Source organism: Lepidochelys kempii, chromosome 8, assembly GCF_965140285.1.
Source record: "Lepidochelys kempii isolate rLepKem1 chromosome 8, rLepKem1.hap1, whole genome shotgun sequence".
Classification (NCBI taxonomy): Eukaryota; Metazoa; Chordata; order Testudines; family Cheloniidae; genus Lepidochelys; species Lepidochelys kempii.
The window spans coordinates 10,943,770-10,968,487 of record NC_136387.1 but is presented as its reverse complement, the minus strand read 5'-3'; the positions used below and the strand labels follow the sequence as shown (position 1 = coordinate 10,968,487).

Sequence of the window (24,718 nt, the reverse complement as noted above, 5' to 3'; positions counted from 1 at the left end):
GCAAGCTTAGCAGTAACTGGCTTAGCAGAGACTGGTAGACTCAGTGGGCCCCCACCATAAATATAAGGTGAAGTTAAGGGGACTTGGGGAGCCAAAACAGGCCTTGTAGTGCATTGAGGGAGATAAAATACAAAGGAAAAGCATCCTGAGGAAGAGGGGAGGAACTGAGTGACTGGGTGGGTCAGAGAGGATTGGATTTAGGGGAACAGAAAAAAAGAAAAAGAAAAAGAAAAAAGGGCTTGGCTGGAGGGTTCTTTCTGCTTATTAAACATCGCACCAGGTTTTAGCCATGCACCTTTCATTGGCTCTAATGGACTCATGCAGTTAGAGCCCTCTTCACCACTTGGAATAATTAAACACGGCAGCAATACAGTGCAAACGACATGAGTTGCAGAAGGCATGCAGGTTACTTATGAGGCAGCCCAGAAAGGGATCCTGCTAGGTCTAGAACTATAATCTACATAGCCTCCTTTTCCTAGGTACTCACGTTGTAAATGCTGGGTTATATTTTGCACCAAGGTAGTAAGAATAAAGGTTGAACATTCCAATCATGAAGGCAACAAACACCATGATGAAGATGACCATGAATTTGAAGATATCCTTCACAGTCCTTCCCAAAGAGATCTGAAGAGGGCCAAAGCTTTCATTGGCTGGAAGAATGTAAGCAATGCGGGAGAAGCTGAGTACCACAGCTATTGCATATAGTCCTTCTGATATGATCTGAGGGTCCGAGGGAAGCCACTTGTTCCTGGCTGAAACAATACACATATATAAGGTATTAGTAAGAGACAAATGTTAGAAAGATAAATATAAATGACCCATAAAATAGGTCCAGGGTCTCAGTTCTGGCCAGGACTGGTAGGAAATGTGTAGGCATCTACTAGTAATCTGCAGGTCTCACTGTGCTGTACAAAGATGAATAGGAATGATTAGCCACATTTTTCAGCTAGAGAAACTGAGGCTCAGGAAGTTTGCTGTGATTTACCCAAGGAACACTGGCAGTCAGGGGCAGAACTGGGAATCAGCACCCAGATTCCCTGACTCCCAGTCCAGTGCACCATTGTCTCCTGCTCCAACTGATGTCAATGGGAATTTTGTCATTGTGGATCAGAATCACACTGATGGGAAAATTTCCAGCTTTTAATTATTGAATTAACAGCTCCATATAAATACATAGGGTGACCACCTGTCCCATTTTTAAAGGGACAGTCCCATTTTGGGGGACTTTTTCCTTATAAAGGCACCTATTACCCCCCACCCCATGTCCCGTTTTTTCACAGTCGCTATCTATAACCCTATAGAGACACAAAATGTAACGTAACCTGCACGGACTAAACAGCCCGTGGCAAAACCAGTCCTCATGAGATTAGACCAAAGAGGTTTGGATTTGTTCAGATAAAGCCAATTGAACCACCAAACCTTTTAATACATCTTTATTGTGTTAACGTTTTTAATTTAAAAAATCTGACAATTTTTAACAAGTTCCTTGCTGATACTATACGCATACAAATCAGTTTTCTAATCTACCTGTTGAATATGCTTTGAATATGAGTATCTAGATGTTCTTTTGCATGAACTGAGACTCATCATTGAATACAAGGCGTCTGACCCAAAACTAAAACATGTACCATATTTAAAGACATAGGAATAAAGTTGAGTATTATTTGCATGAACCCAGATGATATGAAAAGAAGCAGAGTATTCCCTGCAGCATATCTGTAAAGTTCAGTTCTGAACTTAAAGCAAAAGGCTGGCTACATTTTTAAGTGCCTGTTTATGTTTAGTCAATATTAGGAGTGGTGGAGGGAATGTTTTCAGATTAGTTTATAGTTTGTTCTATATCAGTTTACAACCAGTTGTTACCGTATTAACCAAATTTCAGAAATTAAAATAACTAACTTTTAATACAAATATATTACTCTGGAACCAAGAATTAGCAGGGCAAAATACTGGCCCCATTGAAGTCAATGGGAATTTTTGTCATTGATTTCAATAAGGCCAAGATTTCACCTGTAGATTTTTTTAAAAGAAATTGAAAGGAAAATATATATTATCTAATCACACTGCAGTAAACAGTTCTGATGTTGGAGAAAAAAAAAAACAATGAGCTTTATTTCTCTAGTGTTTACTTGAGATAATAGATTTAGAAAAAAGAAAAGGAGTACTTGTGGCACCTTAGAGACTAACCAATTTATTTGAGCATAAGCTTTCGTGAGCTACAGCTCACTTCATCACTCTCCTTACAATGTGTATGATAATCAAGGTGGGCCATTTCCAGCACAAATCCAGGTTTTCTCTCTCGCGCGGGGTGGCGCGAACAAGAGGAAATAGGTTACCTTGCGTAATTCACCTGGATTTGTGCTGGAAATGGCCCACCTTGATTATCATACACATTGTAAGGAGAGTGATCACTTTAGATAAGCTATTACCAGCAGAAGAGTGGGGTGGGAGGAGAGAAAACCTTTTGTAGTGATAAACACCCATTTTTTCATGGTTTGTGTGTATGAAAACATCTTCTGTATTTTCCACAGTATATATCCGATGAAGTGAGCTGTAGCTCACGAAAGCTTATGCTCAAATAAATTGGTTAGTCTCTAAGGTGCCACAAGTACTCCTTTTCTTTTTGCGCATACAGACTAACATGGCTGTTACTCTGAAACCTAGATTTAGAAAATATTTTAACACCTTTAGTTTCCATTGAAAAGCAGAAGCAAGTGGTTTTCTGAGGTTTTGTTCTTTTTCAAAGTTGGATAGTCATATAATTAACAACAACCACCAAGTAAGAAGCAAATCATCCAAGTTTGTTCATCTCCCCAGGCAAAATAAATAAATGTAGTGATTAGATTTTTTTTTCAAAATTTCCAGGTGAGAATAGATAGTTCTGTATCAAACTCCTTAAGTAAGGCATATGGCATGAGGATCAAAACAGTAGCCGAACGTAAAAAGATGCACTTAAACTTAATTGTACATATACAATAATTAAATTGTTTTTGCACAGGGTATTTCACTTCATTTTACAAGACTGCATAATACAAAATTGCAAGAAAAACAACATCTAGACGTCGCACTGCAATTTACCACGAAGCAACTAACACCCATTTTGCATGCAACCTCTATCATCAAACACTACAGCTCGAAATGTTATGACTAATCACTTGATCCTTATAATTACTTTAAAAAATGTACAATAATTGTATGTGTATTATAAAAATATAAACCACAAAAGTTTCTGTCATAACAAACAAATTAAAAGAGAACTTCAGGTATTAAAAAGCTTTTGATTATCGCACGTTATTTAAAATTTTGTTGTTTATAGTTTTTGTTAAATTTATGTTCATATTACGTGGTGAAAATTGAAAACACATAGCCTGGGAAAATCATGGTTTTCTGTAAAGCTCTTCCTAAAAGTGCTGGGTAAATAATAATCTGTGGATGGATAAACTATATAGAAACCTCCCTGGTATGTATGTGTATATATAAAATATAAAAGATCCTTCTTCAAGCACAGTGAGAAAATCTATTTGGATTAAATATCAGCCAAAGGTTATTAACTGGAAAATTCCTCCCTTCTCCCCCAGCCCTGACATTTTTTCTACAGGTTCTTCCAAGGGTAAAAATGACAGAAGGTTTGTAAATGATAAAAAGCTTCCACAAGATGGAGCTCCTCACCATATAACAAAAGACTTTTTTACAATATTCCGGCAGCAAACCAGAAAGAAAAACGGAATGTAACAATTTCAGGCGTCATCCAATTTTCTACGGTGAGTGAGAGAGAAGTTTATCTCCAAATATTGTGTTTGAAAATGCAATTATTTGTAAATGTTATGACTGTGCACACAGGGCTAGAACTTTTTGCTGTTGTAAATTAGCTGACTTCAATGCAGGAAGTTATCCTGATTTACACCAGCTGAGGATCTGATCCATTTTTCCATTAGTGATTTGGGTTATTTTTAGGCAGGTAATTCTAACTTTGGTAGGAAAGTGGGGGCTTGTCCCCATGCTGTGTATCCAAGCCCTAACCTAAGTGCAAAGCTTTCATTCATTTTTCAAACCCAAGGAAGGGCCATTTGAATCCTAGGAAATATTTTGTCAAGTGCATATTACAGCTGTTCTCATTATTATTTAGAAAAAAGAAGACTCCAAGGTGAATATTTCCAAAGCAGTAAAGGTGGAATCCTGACCCCGTGAAATCAATGGTAAAATGTGCACTGACTTCAGTGGGGCTAGGATTTCACGCATAGCACAATTTAGGTGGCCAACTCCTATTGCAAGTCAGTAAGAGTTGGGCTACTAACTCCCCTTTGTGCCTTTGATGATTGCCCCCCAAATATTCAAAACCTACATTTGAGAAGTTAAAGAATAATTTTATTGTTGCATGCATCTTTTCTATTACAACTGGTCAAACATTGTTATAGATAATATTTGTTAAGGATTTAGCTCCTTTTCTGGGCAGCAAATCATTCATAAGGTTTTATTGGATACGAGTCTGTACAGAAATGCAATGTACAACTGAGGAGATCAGAGGTTACCCTCCATATTGTAGCTCACGAAAGCTTATGCTCAAATAAATTGGTTAGTCTCTAAGGTGCCACTAGTACTCCTTTTCTTTTTGACAAGAGATTGTTTCTCGGATGTGGAAATATTGGCCTGTTCTCATAAATAGTCACTGAAGAATGAAAGCAAAGGAAACTCTTGCACAGTATTTTGTTAATTGTATCCTCTTCTGAATGCACTTTCTTGCTTCCTCCTCTGCTTTTTTTTTCTTAAGAGCGGAATATGTAACCTAAAGTTGTTAAATGGAGGCTTGCAATATGACTATTCTGATGTTCCATATCTAATCACCTACTGATGGGAGTGATATAAACTATATTAACTTATCCAGAATAAGATCAAAGACATATGCAGGCATGGCCACAACAACTCAAAGTAAACAGGAAGCTTTTTTCATACAAACTGTTACAAATAGGTGGTTCCTTTTCTTATACTAAAAGCCCAGTCCTTGCATCTTTTCATATGTAGACTTTCCGTGACTTCAGTTGGAGTTCCACCTTCCAAATGATAAGACCATAAAGCTGCCAGCTCACACATTTGTTAGCACAGCGTGCCTCTTATATTGGAAAAATAGAGCAGATTCCTTTATATGTCATTTAAATTATATTCTAGTCCCTTCTGGTTTCATGATTATTAGTTGCTTGGGGTTATTTTTGCAACATATGATACGACTGAGTCTGGTCTCAGTACATGTTCAGAGACTGAGAGGAGCTTAGGTCTCAGTTCCTCTTAGCTTAGGTTAGCGGTTTACCAAGATGGCTGCAACTGATAGGTCTAAGAAGAAGAACCAGCTTTAATTTGGAAAAACTTCATGAATGAAAGAAAAAAAAAAAAGAAGCAAGCCTCTGCTTTCTGCATTGCCGCACACACTCGCCTGAAAGAATGGGAAGCATTAATCCTCCAAATCATCTTACCATAAGTGAAGTAAGCAATTTCAGGGGGAAGGGTGACATTACTGAGGTCATCATCCTGAACGTACTGGTCTACATATTGTTGGGCTTCAGTTGCTTTGAGAAAGGCCATGAACCTTGCAGTGAACGATGCCACAAAGATAGATAGCATCCCAAAATCCAGCAGGTTCCAAAGATGCATGACATATTCGCGTGGTCCCTCTTCCCAGATTTCTTTGCATTCTGACCATATCATACCTGAAGGAAAGACATATTTATATAGGATATTTAGACATCAAATTCTTTGCTCTATTGGCTTTCGAACAGATGTAGTTGGAAATGGAATGAGATCTTGGGATAATGAGGATTTGCAGGTTTAAAACAAATAATTTCAAACTGTAATGTTCCCCAACTACCAAAGGGAATGAATTTTCTCAGAGTAACTGGTTTAGAGCATATTTTCTTAAGCTTGTTCTTTAAAAAATGCCAACTTTGAAAAAGATACAGTCTGGTACCTAAAAGTGTTCCATGTCCATATAGGGTAGAATTGTCCGAAATTTTCAGTACTGACCTAACTTGGCTCCTGTTGAAGGAAATGATAAAACACATACTGACTTCAGTTGGAGCAGAGTCAGGAGAGCACTGAGAACTTTAGAAAATCCCTCTCACAGTATACGAATGGAATTAAGTCTCATCCAACTGTTTGGGAAAAGTTATGAATTACCAGACCTTTTCCCATTCCTAAAATGAACACAAACCCAACCTTCTGGAAGTTTCCTTTGAATTTCCCTCCTGCCCCCCCATCCCCACACAAAAAGGAAAAAAAACCCACATTGTTGTAGCTTTGTACAGGTTCCAGGTTGGAAAGGGAAGCAGAACCTGTCATAATAATGTGAGAAAGTTAATTCTAGTGTGACGAGCAACAGTAAGTGCTAGATATCTCATGAGTAAGTCCGTTCTCCATGAGACTTCTTATTAAATTTATAAGTTCAGATAAACTTCTGTATGTTGGAATGCTCATCCACATGGAACTCTGATCCATAACTCACACGAGTCTTTGCTTTGATCTTCAGATGGAATTGGGGCAGTTATTACCATCATGCATCAATTCTGAATTAGAGATGGGACTGAATTGTTCATCTCAGCTTTTTTGGGAGGGGGAGGGTTGGTGGGAAGAGATGGGGGTGTGTGGTCAGCTCATTTTATAAATTCATAGGTTGTGATGCCAGAAGGGACCAATGTGATCATATAGTAGTCTGACCTCCTGAATAACACAGCTCGTAGAACTTCCCCAAAATAATTCCTAGAGCAGATCTTTTAGAAAAGCATCCAATCTTGATTTAAAAAGCATCAGTGATGGAGATTCCACCACAACTCTTGGTAAATTGTTCCAGTCAAAAATCCTCACTGTCAAAAATGTACACCTTATTTCCAGTCTGAATTTATCTAGCTTCAACTTCCAGCCATTGGATTGTGTTACACCTTTCACGACTAGATTGAAGAGCCCATTAGTAAATATTTGTTCCCCATGTAGGTATGTATAGACCAGTGGCGGGCAACCTGTGACCCGTGAGCCACATGCTGCCCGTGAGGGTAATCTGCAGGAGGCGCCATGAGACTGTTTGCTTACAGTGACCGTCCGCAGACACGGCCGTGGTTCGCCATTCCTGGGTTAGGATTAGTCATGATCACTTGTAACTAAGCTACCATTAGTTTTATAGTTCTGTGATCAGTTCCTTTTTATCTGTTAGGACCAGGTCTAATAAAGAGTTTCACCAACAGCTAACAGCACAATTCAGAGCCTCTGACAACCCCATAACAAAATTCAGGCCTGGAGGGGCTTAGAATCCTGGGTCTTGGTTCTGGCCCCTCTATTCAGAATATTTACAAAGTACATTTAACACACTAAGAAGAATTTTAATTTTTTTCTGAACCACTTCATATAGTAGGTGGAAGTTCACCAGCAATGCAGTCCAACTGGTCATTACTCAGCTATAGTATCACAGATGCTTGGGGAAGTTTATAACTATACCAGGATTCAGCCAATGGAATCATTCTTCCTCTTTCAGGCATAAAAGCCACCAGCTTCATCTCAATTAAAAAAAAAAGACAGTAATTAGCGTTGCTGGTATGAGTCAGTCACAGCCAGTGTACCCAAGAGTCTGCTGGCATGTGTCATTAGCAGACTGGTTACTCGGTGGATGCTCTTTTTCTTTGATGGTTTTTCCTGTTACTCATCAAATCCTTAGGGGCTTACGGAGATGCAGCTTGTCGTCTATAGGGTCCCCCACATTCTTGTATCAGGGGACAGGCTTTGTTCCAGAAGAAAGAGACAGCATGGCCCATAGATCGTACAACTACCTGGAGATCTGTAGGGATCTCAAGGATCCATGGTCGGGTGCATGTTCCTCAGCATTGAGGCTCTGTGTCTGCAGTAGCTCTGGCCCCACGTGGTTCTGGCTCTGAGCCCTGGAGGAGCTGAATTGCACTGTAAGGGACTCCCCTGAACCTGACCACTGCTGAGGAGGAGCTGCCAACTGTAATATAGCTTCTACCTTTAACAAAAGCCGGGGAGAAACCTCTCCAGGCCGCAAGAGAGGACATTGTGCATTCTCTTAACACTCCTCCCTTGGCCCACCCATTGCCTGCTCTCTCCCTCCCATGCTCAGACCCATGGAGTGTCCTTTGTAGAGTCCGTGGGAGATCCACATGTGTAGGGAACCCTCCTCACATGGATTCAAAAGGCATGACCTAGCCTTTTCACTCAGGCAGATCTCCAGATGAAGTCAATGGCAGCTTGACTGAGCAAAATCCAAGGTCCTGATTCTGCAGCCCTTACTCATGTGGAGTAGCAATTAGTAGCAAATAGCCCCATGGAAAGGTGGAAGAACTGGGCTCTGAAAAAGGTTCTCAGGACCTGGCCCACAGTCAGGATGAAATATTAAAGAAGTGCATTTATAGCTGAAAAAATCCCACTAATTGTTGGATACTAACCCATAGGCTAGTCCATTTTGTGGATTTATATTTGTCCACCAAAGCACTTCAGGAAATATTTATTTGCAGGTTATCTTTCCATGTAAATTGCTCTGGTTTGAATATTAATTAACCCATCATAATTGGTTTCTAGTCTAGGTTAGTTAAATTATGATAAACCACAGGGATTTTGAAGTAGGAATACTTAATTTTGCACATTTCTTTCTTCATTAAGTAGAAAGAGTACAATTAGAATCATGACTACATAAAGGTATCACATTATCGACCCATGTTTTACACCAATCACTGTTGGTTGAGGATCATTCTATATAACTACATTGCCGAAAGTCCATGCAAGAGAGCAGAAGAGCGTAATGATAAATTCTGACAGGTTCACCAAAACCTTTGCTTTAGATAAAAATATTGTAGATTAATAAAAGCAGCTAGCAGATTCATGGTATGAAAATGGTAGGGTGCAATAAAAACAAGATGACCAAGATGAGAATGTGAAGGAATAGATCATTAGCAGCTAGCAGAAATTGATGACATTTTATTCCTTTTACCATAATTGTGCTTGCTTTGGGGTCATCTGAAGTTTGTGTAAGTTAAAGGCACAGGGAAAAATTCTGCCCCAAGTTACACCCATGAAACCTCACTGAAACCAATGGGGTTGCATGGGTATAAGCGAGGAAAGAATCTGACGCATAGCTTCCACTTCTATTTTATAAATGTTCTCCCAAGGGGAAAATACATCGGAAGTACCATTTTAGACACACATATTCATTCAAGGTTCAGTAAAGAAAGGAGAGCCGGACTATAGGCACAGAAACAAGATAGTAAATATAGAGGAAGCACACAAAGGGAAGAACTATTAGCCCACTGTATACTAGAGGGAACAGCAAGTGACTTTTGCGCTAATTATTAAATCTACTGTCTTGATACTGTACATCACCAATGATCTGATGAAGATAGTAGACAGATTTGGAGCCCTCCCAATGATTGTGATTGTGTGATTAATGAGAGCAGTTGTGTTCAAATACATCTGTTCTGAACTTAACCTGTGCAACTGCTTTTGCTCTAGGGTTTTGCTTTTCTACATAAAACCTTTTGGATTTCAGTAGGAATTGGGTACCTAACGCCCACAGCCTCCTTTGAAAATCTCAGTCTTAGGGACTTTCTTTCTCACCTGAAGACAATAAAAAGAGTGATCTTAGCTAAAACAGGCAGCAGAACAAGAGCAGTAAAGGACATGCCCCAAGAGCAAACTTGTGAGTATTGTTGGAGGCATGTACCGAAAGGGCAAAATTCTCCTCTCAGATAATCACAGTATTTCTCAGCTCTGGGAGGGTGCTTACTCTATGTGTCTGGAGCTCCCATTGATGTCACTGCACTGGTAGGACAAGCACAACTGAAATGCACTGGGCAACATGGGTGTCAAACACTATGATTCCAATCTGATAATGTTTTACACCCAGTTTGCACTGGGGCAAATAACTATACAAGCTGCAGGGCTATGGAGAATCAAGCTCTTTGGGCATGTTTAAGAGCAGAATTTTGCACAGATGAACTGCTAACCAGCCTAAAACACTATTTTCTCTCCCTTCTTTTAAATGGTCATGTTTAGACAGTAACTATGGGATGGATCTATTGTAAATTATCACCCTCACTGTGTATAGTTGGGAACATAAGGCAGAATTCTCATCTTTGTCCAACTCTAATCTGAATTTTACTATGGATTATTTTGCTCTCAACACATGTACACTTAAGTCAAAATCTTCTGTGGATTTTGTATCTCCAGCAAGATTTCTTTGCCGGCCAGTGCCCTGGCCACCATGCAATATGTTAACAGTGTCATATTATCACGGGATAATGCCACTTTTAACACATCTCATTATTGTACTGGATGGAAGCCAGCTAACTCAACCAGCCAATTTTCCCAAAAAGAATTAAGGCCAAGGGACCAGGAACTAATTACCTGAAAATGACTGGCTGAAGTAGGAACAAGTTATGTGTCATCAGCATTCATCATCACTGTCATAGGATGAAGGAGGAAGGAAAACAAAAACAGAAACATGGAGGATATGAGTTAAAAGCAGAGTATTACTTGTATTGTGAACTTCATTCCTGGTGGATACCGCCACAGCTCACTATGAGTACAGTAACTGTGTATGAGGACTCTGTAATGCCCTACATTTCCAGATGTGTGTATCTGGCACACAGGTGTTGGAGTTAATATACCTCAGCAGCCATATGCACTTCTCTGTCTTTTGGGAGGTGTTTCTGTGTATGCTTATGTGTGGGATCTTTATCCATAATAGTTTCATATAAAGAGATAAGGCAGTTCACCAGCTCTCCAGGTACTTCATCCTTGAAGTACAGCTCTCATTACTCTCAGATTTCCATCTAACAACTGGCTGGAGACTATTATTTTTTGACTATAATTAAATGGATACAAGTACCACAATGCTCACTCCCTCTCGATATATGAAACACTTGAAGATACTTTAGATCAAGTTAAAATAAGGCTGGCATTTATAACAGCAAATTTCTCCCAAGGACTTAAGAGTCAGTGATTGAGAAAGACAGATCACTAATGATAACAGTGTTCACACCATAGAATCATAGAATCATAGAATATCAGGGTTGGAAGGGACCTCAGGAGGTCATCTAGTCCAACCCCCTGCTCAAATCAGGACCAATCCCCAATTAAATCATCCCAGCCAGGGCTTTGTCAAGCCTGACCTTAAAAACTTCTAAGGAAGGAGATTCTACCACCTCCCCAGGTAACGCATTCCAGAGTTTCACCACCCTCCTAGTGAAAAAGTTTTTCCTAATATCCAACCTAAACCTCTCCCACTGCAAGTTGAGACCATTACTCCTTGTCCTGTCATCTTCTAGCACTGAGAATAGTCTAGAACCATCCTCTTTGGAACCACCTCTCAGGTAGTTGAAAGCAGCTATCAAATCCCCCCTCATTCTTCTCTTCTGCAGACTAAACAATTCCAGTTCCCTCAGCCCCTCCTCATAAGTCATGTGTTCGAGACCCCTAATCATCTTTGTTGCCCTTCACTGGACTCTCTCCAATTTTTCCACATACTTCTTGTAGTGTGGGGCCCAAAACTGGACACAGTACTCCTGATGAGTCCCAATGTCAAATAGAGGGGAATGGTCACGTCCCTCGATCTGCTGGCTATGCCCTTACTTATACATCCCAAAATGCCATTGGCCTTCTTGGCAACAAGGACACACTGTTGACTCATATCCAGCTTCTCGTCCACTGTCACCCCTAGGTCCTTTTCTGCAGAACTGCTGCCTAGCCATTTGGTCCCTAGTCTGTAGCGGTGCATTGGATTCTTCCGTCCTAAATGCAGGACCCTGCACTTATCCTTGTTGAACCTCAACAGATTTCTTTTGGCCCAATCCTCTAATTTGTCTAGGTCCCTCTGTATCCTATCCCTACCTGCCACCGTATCTACCACTCCTCCTAGTTTAGTATCATCCGCAAATTTGCTGAGAGTGCAATCCACACCATCCTCCAGATCATTTATGAAGATATTGAACAAAACTGGCCTCAGGACCGACCCTTGGGGCACTCCACTTGATACTGGGTGCCATTTAGACATGGAGCCATTGATCACTACCCGTTGAGCCCGACAATCTAGCCAACTTTCTACCCACCTTATAGACCATTCATCCAGCCCATACTTCTTTAACTTGCTGACAAGAATACTGTGGGAGACTGTGTCAAAAGCTTTGCTAAAGTCAAGAAACAATACATCCACTGCTTTCTCTTCATCCATAGAACCAGTAATCTCATTTTAGAAGGCGATTAGATTAGTCAGGCATGACCTTCTCTTGGTGAATCCAGGCTGACTGTTCCTGATCACTTTCCTCTTGTGTAAGTGCTTCAGGATTGATTCCTTGAGGACCTGCTCCATGATTTTTCCGGGGACTGAGGTGAGGCTGACTGGCCTGTAGTTCCCAGGATCCTCCTTCTCCCTTTTTTAAAAATGGGCACTACATTAGCTTTTTTCCAGTCATCCGGGACTTTCCCCGATCGCCATGAGTTTTCAAAGATAATGGCCAATGGCTCTGCAATCACAGCCGCCAACTCCTTTAGCACTCTTGGATGCAACACATCCGGCCCCATGGACTTGTGCACGTCCAGCTTTTCTAAATAGTCCCTAACCACTTCTTTCTCCACAGAGGGCTGGCCACCTACTCCCCATGCTGTGTTGCCCAGCGCAGCAGTCTGGGAGCTGACCTTGTTCGTGAAGACAGAGGCAAAAAAAGCATTGAGTACATTAGCTTTTTCCACATCCTCTGTCACTAGGTTGCCTCCCTCATTCAGTAAGCACTAAACTTCCTTTCCTGAGGCCTAAAAGCACAAATGCCAGTGGAACTTTACATGGAAGAGGCAAAAGTCTGACAGGTTATTTTGAAGTTGTATTGAGCTAGATTTTCATCTAGTGTAAATCTGTTTAGCTCCATTGATGGACCGATGCCGATTTACACGGTCTGAGAATCTCTCTCACAGTTTTTAATCACTTTAATAACTAAAATCAGACCCCACTGGTAGATAGCAGTATTTTGATGGGTAGTGAGCCAGAGACACTGGATATAACTAAAACAGTGGCAGCCATAGTCCCTCTAACTGGATTTGGGTTAATATTATTATTATAGCTAGTCAGAAAATGTTTTTCCCACCAGGGAAAATTTCCAAAAAAAAAAAAAAAAAATTCCAGTGGAAAATTTTGACTTCTTATTGAAAAAAGGCCACTTGAATATATTCCAGTTTTTGCCAGCCAATAACTAGAATATTTTCATCCCCCCCCCCATTAAAAAAAAAGATTTTGGGAAACACTGAAAAAACAATCAGTCGAAAACTGCTGAGCATTGAAAAACTCTTGTTGGTTTTGGCCATGAAATTTCAGGATTTGAGCTTTTGATTCTCTGATGAAAAATGTCTAGGAAATCAAACACTCTGCAAACATTTTCATTTTGTTGAAAAATCCAGTTCTGTAGGAAGAAAAATTTGGACAGAAAATGCACAACCAGCCCTAATAACACTGCGGTAGTCCCCCGTGAATGTGAGCTGATCACTTCACAAAATGGCTGAGCTATCTAAATAATTCCACCTCAGCATTTATAGCATCACCTGTGGTCATTTTAGCTGCAAATATTGAGAGAACCAAAACAAACGAGTTGTAAGGGTCCCTGCTGTAACTAGAATTTGTGGGCCTTACGCAGTGTTAATGCCTGTGAACTATTCTTTTTTAAATAATAAATAATAATAATAAAACTTTTTAAGAAAAAATGACTCATTGCCATAAAAATGAGTGCAGCGTGATGTAGGAGAGAAATAAACATTTAGTGTAGAAAATTACATTCATAAAAGTTGTGTGACCCTGACTGATCCCAAATCCACTGATAACAGAACATAGTGAGAGCTTTTCTATTTACATCGGTGGGCTTTGGCTCAAGTCTATAGTGAAAGTGTTGGGGTTGCACCTTTCAGTGTAGTGAAGTGTATTTCCTTACTCACCGTGCTCTGCTTTGCTACATACTGTCACTAAGCGGTAGGTGGCTTGTTGGATCCATAGAGAGGAGATGCTAGAAAAGATGGTTACCGTCACAGGTTCTTTCCAAAGTTTCCAAAGAACAAGCCCAGCAACAAATGGGATATGTGAATATGAGTTTGGCATGTTACAGAATCTGATGATATGGTTAAATGAAAAGCGACTAGAACCACAGCAGTCAGAAAGTGCATGGTGCTAAAGGCAAGTATCCCAGTAAAGCTCTTTAACTGCCATCACCAGAAAATTCTTAATAACAATTAGAGTCCCACACCTGCTTCTGAACCCACCTAGTTTCCAACCAACTGCACTCTTTTAAGGACAATCATGTTATGAGGTGCAGGATAAGGGCAATTTGGTTATATCCTCTTGGTTTCACTGAAACAATGTGAATGGAATACGAGTGAAATGGTAGGTTCCCCCGTCCAGCGAATACAGCGCACGCTGGTGCTGGGATGTTATTCTGAGAGAATAGAGATGTAATAAAAAAATCTCATTATACCTCAGAAGTCTGTACAAAGAACTCGCTTTCCTTCTCCTAAAAAATGGAAATAATTTGCTTTCAGTTAATGTTTTCTTCCTACCGCAAGAAGTCAGATACCAGCAACCTATAAAAAGAATACCCTGGCCAAAACCTAATCATCTCCTCCAAACTCTTTTAATATCGCTTTAAAAATAAATTATTCATACATTATTCTGTCCAGTATGCCAGCTATTCTTTTTCTCTATCCAATATCCTGTAGGTAATTCTGCTTACTGCAAAGCCAGAGAACAATAAACTTGTGACTGGGCCAGGAGATATAAGGGGCCTGATTCTGCTCTTACACTGGTGTAATTCCAACCACTTGCATGGAACTAGGGAGCTATTTAGCCTTGATTCTTCTCTCACATCATCAACCAATATGTTGAGGAAAATAACTACTGTGAAGTCAGAATCAACAAGGTAAGCCTATTGAGACTGGTGGTCCAGGGTAATGGGGCTTGTAAGTGGTAAGTAAGCAGTAAGCAAGTAGATCAATATCTTCTCGGTCTGCAGGACTTCGAACACCACTGTAAACTTATCTGAAACTCATCAGCAGTTTAATTTATGGCTGTTTAAAGTCATAGAGTTTCAGGCCAGACGGGACTATCAGCTCATTTAGTCTGACCACCTGCTTGTCACAGGCCACCAACACCGCCAAGCAGGGCCGGCTCTAGGCACCAGCAAAACAAGCAGGTGTTTGGGGTGGCACATTTCTAGGGGCGGCATTCCGGCGCCGGCTATGCCGCCCCTAGAAATGTGTCCCCGCCATCCCAGCTCGCCTCTGCTACGCCTCCGCCTACTCCCCTGAGCACGTCGTCACCACTCCGCTTCTCTCTCCTCCCTCCCAGGCTTGCCGCACGCGAAACAGCTGTTTGGCGCAGCAAGTCTGGGAGGGAGGGAGGGAGAAGCCGAGCAGTGGCATGCTTGGGGGAGGCAGTGGTGATGGAGCAGAGGTGAGCTGGGGTGGAGAGTGGTTCCTCTACCCCTCCCCGCCTGTTACTTCCTGCACTCCCCCCACCCTCGCTCTCCTCCATTCTGCCTGCTCCCCTGAATGCGCTGTCTCTCCCTCGCCTGAGGGGGAGCAGGGAGAAGTGGAGTGGCGGCGTGTTCAGGAGAGCAGGCGGAGCGGAGGTGAGCCTGGGCAGGGGGGTTGCGGTGGGGGGAGCCACAGGAAGCAATGCGGGGGGGAAATGTGGCACGCCCAGGGGAGGAAGCGGGGCTGGGAATTTGGGGAAGGAGTTGGGAAGGGGCGGAGTTAAGGAAGAGCTGGGGGCAGGAGGGCATGAAAAAAATGCGGGGGCGGCCAAAATTTTGTTTTGCTTGGGGCGGCAAAAATCCTAGAGCCGGCCCTGCTGCCGAGCAACTTGCACGCTAAACCCAATATCCAAAATTAGACCAAAGTATTAGGGTATGTCTACACTGCAATAAAACACTCGTGGCTGGCTTGTGTCAGCTGACTCGGGCTCATGGGGCTTGTGCTGTAAAATCATAGTGCAGATGTTCAGGCTTGGGCTGGAGCCTGCGCTCTGGAACCCCATGAGTGGGGAGGTTTCCACAGGAGACCAGACGAGAGGCAGGGAATAGGAGGGACTGAGGTGCACCAATGCCTGCGGCCCCTGCAATGGCAGGGAATTGATTGAGTGAGATGTACCCACATAATCCCAATAAGTGACCTGCATCGAGTGCTACAGAGGAAGACAACCCCTCCTTCTCCTTAGCAAAGCAGATCATTGCCAATCTGACCTGGGGGAAAATTCCTTTCCAACCCCTCATATGGTGATCAGTTAGACCCTGAGCATTATGAGCAAGAACCAGCCAGCTAAGCACATGAAAGAGAGAGAACATTCGGTGCCACTTTAGAGCACTGGCTCAGCCTGTCCAGTGTCTCATCTTCAGCCATGGCCACCTCTGATGCTTCAGAGGAAGGAGAAAAAACAAAACAAAACAAAAATACTCACCATGGACAATACGTGTTTAACTTAATGCTTGGCAACATCATCAAAATGGATCTGCATCACTCTTTAATCATTTCAGATATAACCTATTTCAGTGCTTCACTCACCATTTGTTTTTCTTTTAAACCATTTGATTGCCAGGCTCTCATTCATTTGCTACGTTACCATTTCTCTCAGGAAAAGGTTGTGTGTAATTTAGCAGAATTTAAACTAATAGGGTTTGTCATAAATATAAAGGGAAGGGTAAACCCCTTTGAAATCCCTCCTGGCCAGGGGAAAGCTCCTCTCACCTGTAAAGGGTTAAGAAGCTAAAGGTAACCTCGCTGGCACCTGACCAAAATGACCAATGAGGAGACAAGATACTTTCAAAAGCTGGGAGGAGGGAGAGAAACAAAGGGTTTGTGTGTCTGTCTGTAGTCGTCTTGGCCGGGGACAGAACAGGAATGGAGTCTTAGAACTTTTAGTAAGTAATCTAGCTAGGTATGTGTTAGATTATGATTTCTTTAAATGGCTGAGAAAAGAATTGTGCTGAATAGAATAACTATTTCTGTCTGTGTATCTTTTTTGTAACTTAAGGTTTTGCCTAGAGGGGTTCTCTATGTTTTTGAATCTAATTACCCTGTAAGATATATACCATCCTGATTTTACAGGGGGGATTTCTTTATTTCTATTTACTTCTATTTTTTATTAAAAGTCTTCTTGTAAAACACTGAATGCTTTTTCATTGTTCTCAGATCCAAGGGTTTGGGTCTGTGGTCACCTATGCAAATTGGTGAGTCTTTTTATCCAACATTTCCCAGGAAAGGGGGAGTGCAAGTGTTGGGAGGATTGTTCATTGTTCTTAAGATCCAAGGGTCTGGGTCTGTAGTCACCTAGGCAAATTGGTGAGGCTTTTTACCAAACCTTGTCCAGGAAGTGGGGTGCAAGGTTTTGGGAAGTATTTTGGGGGGAAGGACGCGTCCAAACAGCTCTTCCCCAGTAACCAGTATTAGTTTGGTGGTGGTAGCGGCCATTCCAAGGATAACGGGGGTAATATTTGTTACCTTGGGGAAGTTTTGACCTAAGCTGGTAAAGATAAGCTTAGGAGGTTTTTCATGCAGGTCCCCACATCTGTACCCTAGAGTTCAGAGTGGGGGAGGAACCTTGACATGGTGGCACAGTGGTGGGATTAACCTGAAATCATTTTGAGATCCAGTTGAGATTTTTTGAACTAGAAATACAGATTTTAAAAAGGAATTTTTAGGAAGTCCAGAAGGCAGCTTTGAAACTGAAAGCAGCTTGGTTTCTCTCTGCTTTGTGGCCAAGCAGAGACAAAAGGGGATTATCTTGTGAATTGCAGGTTTTCTTGCCTGGAGGCAGGGTACTTAACTCCTGCAGGGAAATTCACAGTCTTCCAACCCAGAGGTTTTTTTTTTTTCTTTTCTTCCTAAAAGTAAATAGGGGGTGTGTGCTCTACCCATTTGCCTGGAGACAAAAGTGGCAGGGTTTTTTTTTAGGATTTTGATTTTTTTTTTTTTGTTTTACAAGGAGCACAGGTTTGAAAAGAAATTTTTTTTTTCTTTGGGCTGGGTAAGCAGTTTTCCAAGTAGTTGGAGGTTTTTTGCTTTAATTTGGGCCCAGAGCAGAGACAAGGGAATTGTCTTTTTCTGTAGGCTGACAATCACTATCAGAGAATAGGTACTCTATTCCAGCACAGCAAAAGTTTACAGCCAAGTTTTGTTTGTTAGTTAAAAACAGAGAGGTTAGAATGGCCAAATCCTCAGCTCGACTACAGCTGGAATTAGCCAAATTTCAGGCTGAGGAAAAACAAAGGGAACATGAAAGACAGATAGAACTCATGCGGCTGGAGAAGGAGGTACAGGAGGCTGCCCACAAGAGGGAAATGGAGGCAAGGAAGCATGTGGAGGAGATGGAGAGGATAAAGGCCCAGCAGAATATACCAACAAACCCTAGCAATCCTTCTCCAGGTACCACTTCCCATCCCAGAAAGTTCCCCACCTACAAGGCAGGTGATGATACTGAGGCCTTCTTAGAAAACTTCGAAAGGGCCTGCCTTGGGTACAACATCTCTACTGACCAATACATGGTAGAGCTGAGGCCGCAGCTCAGTGGACCCTTAGCTGAGGTGGCAGCTGAAATGCCTAAAGAACACATGAACAAGTATGAACTGTTTAAATCCAAGGCGAGAGTCAGAATGGGGATAACACCCGAGCAGTCTCGTCGGAGGTTCAGAGCCCTAAGGTGGAAACCAGACATGTCATTTACCCGACATGCCTACCACATTGTAAAACATTGGGATGCCTGGATATCAGGAGCAAGTGTTGAATCTCCAGTAAATTTGCCCTTCCTAATGCAAATGGAACAATTCTTAGAGGGTGTTCCTGAGGAAATAGAAAGATACATCCTAGATGGGAAACCCAAAACTGTAATTGAGGCAGGAGAGATTGGAGCCAGATGGGTGGAGGTGGCAGAGAAGAAGAAAACTGGTCGCAGTTGGAGCGGAGACCAGAAGGGACCACCCCAGACCACACCCTATTACCGGGGGCCGCCCAAAGCCCCACCTACCTCCCAAAGAACCCTCCAGACCCCTTATCGTCCCACCACCCCGTTCTCCAGCAACCCACCTCGCCCCGGTGACCCGTCAGCTGGACGATGTTTTAAATGTAACGAGCTGGGGCATGTAAAGGCCAACTGCCCCAAGAACCCCAACAGGTTACAGTTCATTGCACCGGAATCACACCAGAGGTCCACAGGCCCAGATACCTCCCAGATACCCTTGGAGCGGAGGGAAACTGTGAGTGTGGGTGGGAAGAAGGTCACCGCGTGGAGGGACACCGGAGCACAAGTGTCAGCTATCCATGCTTCCTTAGTGGACCCCAATTTAATCAACCCAGAGATCCAAGTGACGATTCAACCCTTCAAGTCCAACTCTTTCAATTTGCCTACAGCCAAGTTGCCTGTCCAGTACAAGGGCTGGTCAGGAATGTGGACTTTTGCAGTCTATGATGATTATCCCATCTCCATGCTGTTGGGGGAAGACTTGGCCAATCATGTGAAGCAGGCCAAGAGGGTGGGAATGGTCACCCGCAACCAGGCTAAACAAGCCGTGAGGCCTAGCTCTGTTCCGGAAACTTCTATCAGGACCCAGTCAGAGGTGATGGACCTGGACCCCAGGCCAATGTCTGCAACAGCAGTAGTGGATCCAGTCCCAGAGACCCAGACGGAACCAGTCCCAGAACCGGAACCAGCCGAACAACCAACACCAGACCCCGTGTCAGCACTGAATCCAGTACTTGCAACCTCAACACCAGAGGGCCCCACCGAACCTGAACTGGCAGCAGCCGATAACCCTACACAAGAGGCTCAGCCGGAGCCTGAATCCCAACATAGTGCACCAGCGGAGAGCGGTTCACAGTCAACAGAAACAGCTCCATCCCCTATATCGCTTCCAGAGGGACCAAGCCTAGGTCCACAATCCCATGAGGAACTGATGTCTCCAGCATCAAGGGAACAGTTCCAGACCGAACAGGAAGCAGATGAAAGCCTCCAGAGAGCTTGGACGGCGGCACGGAGCAACCCACCGCCTCTCAGCTCTTCTAATCGATCCAGGTTTGTTGTAGAAAGAGGACTTTTATACAAGGAAACTCTTTCTGGGGGACACCAGGAAGACTGGCATCCTCAGAGACAGTTGGTAGTTCCAACTAAATACCGGGCCAAGCTCTTGAGCTTAGCCCATGATCACCCTAGTGGCCATGCTGGGGTGAACAGGACCAAAGACCGTTTGGGGGGGTCATTCCACTGGGAGGGAATGGGCAAGGATGTTTCTACCTATGTCCAGTCTTGTGAGGTGTGCCAAAGAGTGGGAAAACCCCAAGACCAGGTCAAAGCGCCTCTCCAGCCACTCCCCATCATTGAAGTTCCATTTCAGCGAGTAGCTGTGGATATTCTGGGTCCTTTTCCGAAAAAGACACCCAGAGGAAGGCAGTACATACTGACTTTCATGGATTTTGCCACCCGATGGCCGGAAGCAGTAGCTCTAAGCAACACCAGGGCTAAAAGTGTGTGCCAGGCACTAGCAGACATTTTTGCCAGGGTAGGTTGGCCCTCCGACATCCTCACAGATGCAGGGACTAATTTCCTGGCAGGAACTATGAAAAACCTTTGGGAAGCTCATGGGGTAAATCACTTGGTTGCCACTCCTTACCATCATCAAACAAATGGCATGGTGGAGAAGTTTAATGGAACTTTGGGGGCCATGATACGTAAATTCGTAAATGAGCACTCCAATGATTGGGACCTAGTATTGCAGCAGTTGCTCTTTGCCTACAGAGCTGTACCACATCCCAGTTTAGGGTTTTCCCCATTTGAACTTGTATATGGCCGTGAGGTTAAGGGGCCATTGCAGTTGGTGAAGCAGCAATGGGAGGGATTTACACCTTCTCCAGGAACTAACATTCTGGACTTTGTAACCAACCTACAAAACACCCTCCGAACCTCTTTAGCCCTTGCTAGAGAAAACTTACAGGATGCTCAAAAAGAGCAAAAAGCCTGGTATGATAAACATGCCAGAGAGCGTTCCTTCAAAGTAGGAGACCAGGTCATGGTCTTAAAGGCGCTCCAGGCCCATAAAATGGAAGCATCGTGGGAAGGGCCATTCGTGGTCCAGGAGCGCCTGGGAGCTGTTAATTATCTCATAGCATTCCCCACCTCCAACCGAAAGCCTAAGGTGTATCATATTAATTCTCTAAAGCCCTTTTATTCCAGAGAATTAAAGGTTTGTCAGTTTACAGCCCAGGGAGGAGACGACGCTGAGTGGCCTGAAGGTGTCTATTACGAAGGGAAATGTGCTGGTGGTGTGGAAGAGGTGAACCTCTCCATGACCCTTGGGCGTATGCAGCGACAGCAGATCCAGGAGCTGTGCACTAGCTACGCGCCAACGTTCTCAGCCACCCCAGGACTGACTGAACGGGCATACCACTCCATTGACACAGGTAATGCTCACCCAATTAGGGTCCAACCTTACCGGGTGTCTCCTCAAGCTAAAACTGCTATAGAACGGGAGATCCAGGATATGTTACAGATGGGTGTAATCCGCCCCTCTGAAAGTGCATGGGCATCTCCAGTGGTTCTAGTTCCCAAACCAGATGGGGAAATACGTTTTTGCGTGGACTACCGTAAGCTAAATGCTGTAACTCGCCCAGACAACTATCCCATGCCACGCACAGATGAACTATTAGAGAAACTGGGAAGGGCCCAGTTCATCTCTACCTTGGACTTAACCAAGGGGTACTGGCAGGTACCGCTAGATGAATCTGCCAAGGAAAGGTCAGCCTTCATCACACATCTCGGGCTGTATGAATTTAATGTACTCCCTTTCGGGCTGCGAAATGCACCCGCCACTTTCCAAAGACTTGTAGATGGTCTCCTAGCGGGATTAGGAGAATATGCAGTCGCCTACCTTGACGATGTGGCCATATTTTCGGATTCCTGGGCAGACCACCTTGAGCGCATAAGGGAGGCAGGACTAACTGTTAAGGCTAAGAAGTGTCAAATAGGCCTAAACAGAATGACTTACCTTGGACACCAGGTGGGTCAAGGAACTATCAGCCCCCTACAGGCCAAAGTGGATGCTATCCAAAAGTGGCCTGTCCCAAAGTCAAAGAAACAGGTTCAATCCTTCTTAGGCTTGGCCGGTTATTACAGACGATTTGTACCGCACTACAGCCAAATCGCTGCCCCACTGACAGACCTAACCAAAAAGAAACAGCCAAATGCTGTTCAGTGGACCGGAAAGTGTCAGAAGGCCTTTAACAAGCTTAAAGCGACACTCATGTCTGACCCTGTACTAAGGGCCCCAGACTTTGACAAACCGTTCCTAGTAACCACAGATGCATCCGAGCGTGGTGTGGGAGCAGTTTTAATGCAGAAAGGACCTGATCAAGAATTCCACCCTGTAGTGTTTCTCAGCAAAAAACTGTCTGAGAGGGAAAGCAACTGGTCAGTCACTGAAAAAGAATGTTATGCCATTGTCTACGCTCTGGAAAAGCTACGCCCATATGTTTGGGGACGGCGTTTCCACCTGCAAACCGACCATGCTGCACTAAAGTGGCTTCACACCGTCAAAGAAACTAACAGAAAACTTCTTCGGTGGAGTTTAGCTCTCCAAGATTTTGATTTCGACATCCAACACATCTCAGGAGCTTCTAACAAAGTGGCTGATGCACTCTCCCGTGAAAGTTTCCCAGAATCAACTGGTTAAAATCGTCCTTGAGATGTGGAAAATATTGTTAGTCTTTATGTACTTGGTAGTATATTTAGAGATGCATGTGTCTTATTAACTCTGTTTTCCTAGAGCTCCAGGAAGAAATCCCAGCCAGTGTTTCACCCTAGCTGAGATTTGGGGGGCGTGTCATAAATGTAAAGGGAAGGGTAAACCCCTTTGAAATCCCTCCTGGCCAGGGGAAAGCTCCTCTCACCTGTAAAGGGTTAAGAAGCTAAAGGTAACCTCGCTGGCACCTGACCAAAATGACCAATGAGGAGACAAGATACTTTCAAAAGCTGGGAGGAGGGAGAGAAACAAAGGGTTTGTGTGTCTGTCTGTAGTCGTCTTGGCCGGGGACAGAACAGGAATGGAGTCTTAGAACTTTTAGTAAGTAATCTAGCTAGGTATGTGTTAGATTATGATTTCTTTAAATGGCTGAGAAAAGAATTGTGCTGAATAGAATAACTATTTCTGTCTGTGTATCTTTTTTGTAACTTAAGGTTTTGCCTAGAGGGGTTCTCTATGTTTTTGAATCTAATTACCCTGTAAGATATATACCATCCTGATTTTACAGGGGGGATTTCTTTATTTCTATTTACTTCTATTTTTTATTAAAAGTCTTCTTGTAAAACACTGAATGCTTTTTCATTGTTCTCAGATCCAAGGGTTTGGGTCTGTGGTCACCTATGCAAATTGGTGAGGCTTTTTATCCAACATTTCCCAGGAAAGGGGGAGTGCAAGTGTTGGGAGGATTGTTCATTGTTCTTAAGATCCAAGGGTCTGGGTCTGTAGTCACCTAGGCAAATTGGTGAGGCTTTTTACCAAACCTTGTCCAGGAAGTGGGGTGCAAGGTTTTGGGAAGTATTTTGGGGGGAAGGACGCGTCCAAACAGCTCTTCCCCAGTAACCAGTATTAGTTTGGTGGTGGTAGCGGCCATTCCAAGGATAACGGGGGTAATATTTGTTACCTTGGGGAAGTTTTGACCTAAGCTGGTAAAGATAAGCTTAGGAGGTTTTTCATGCAGGTCCCCACATCTGTACCCTAGAGTTCAGAGTGGGGGAGGAACCTTGACCTTGTCCAGGAAGTGGGGTGCAAGGTTTTGGGAAGTATTTTGGGGGGAAGGACGCGTCCAAACAGCTCTTCCCCAGTAACCAGTATTAGTTTGGTGGTGGTAGCGGCCATTCCAAGGATAACGGGGGTAATATTTGTTACCTTGGGGAAGTTTTGACCTAAGCTGGTAAAGATAAGCTTAGGAGGTTTTTCATGCAGGTCCCCACATCTGTACCCTAGAGTTCAGAGTGGGGGAGGAACCTTGACAGGGTTCTATAGAAATTACTCTGAAAACCAATAGAGAAACCTGTAGAGAACTAGCATTTTCTATAAAAAGTTTCTTTTCCCCTATGGGTTGAAAGAGATGTCCCAATTAAACCAACAGACCAGGTTTTGTCTGAGGCATTCAGCAACACTAGAATAAAGTATGCATCTGCCAGATGTTGCTCAGTGCATTCTGCAGCTGTGACCAAGACAGAGCTGTCCCCTGACCCTATTGAAGTCAATGGATTGTGCCACTGACCTCATCGGGATCCACATTTATTTCAGAGTGTTTTTCTTTGGCAGATCACCATTAACAATTCGTCCATTATTTCCTATCATGATATTCTGGCCTTCATTGGAGGATTAAAAGATGAGACAATTTTTCCTTACCTAAAACCCACTTCATGATTAGCAATTCTGTCCATGAGAATTGAGTAGTTTTTACTCTAAATATTTGTTTGGGATGATCCGTGATGGTCTCGTTGGGAAGATTTTTCACTCCTTCAAACCGGTCTGAGGCATTCACTACTAACAGTCCAAGGAAGATTGTAAAAGAAACTGCATGTGCCACAAACTTCATGAAAGGGCTTCGGAGGATCCGTCCCAGCTGAAAAGAAAATGTGTACAAGACAAAAGTTTTATTATTATTTTCCTGGTCTAGTTCCCATGTTTTC

The 24,718-nt window shown here is 43.1% G+C and overlaps 1 protein-coding gene across 1 annotated transcript in view; it reads right to left on the bottom strand.

The window, feature by feature from the left end:
• The window catches only part of TRPC7 (transient receptor potential cation channel subfamily C member 7), a 126,479-nt gene that overhangs the window by 27,867 nt on the left and 73,894 nt on the right, over positions 1-24,718 (bottom strand). Inside the window, exons 5-7 of the mRNA XM_073358081.2 lie at positions 24,435-24,651; positions 5,466-5,699; positions 488-752 (exon numbers count right to left, since the gene is read on the bottom strand). Of these exons, the coding sequence (XP_073214182.1) occupies positions 488-752; positions 5,466-5,699; positions 24,435-24,651 (716 nt within the window). The remainder of the gene's footprint in view (positions 1-487; positions 753-5,465; positions 5,700-24,434; positions 24,652-24,718) is intronic.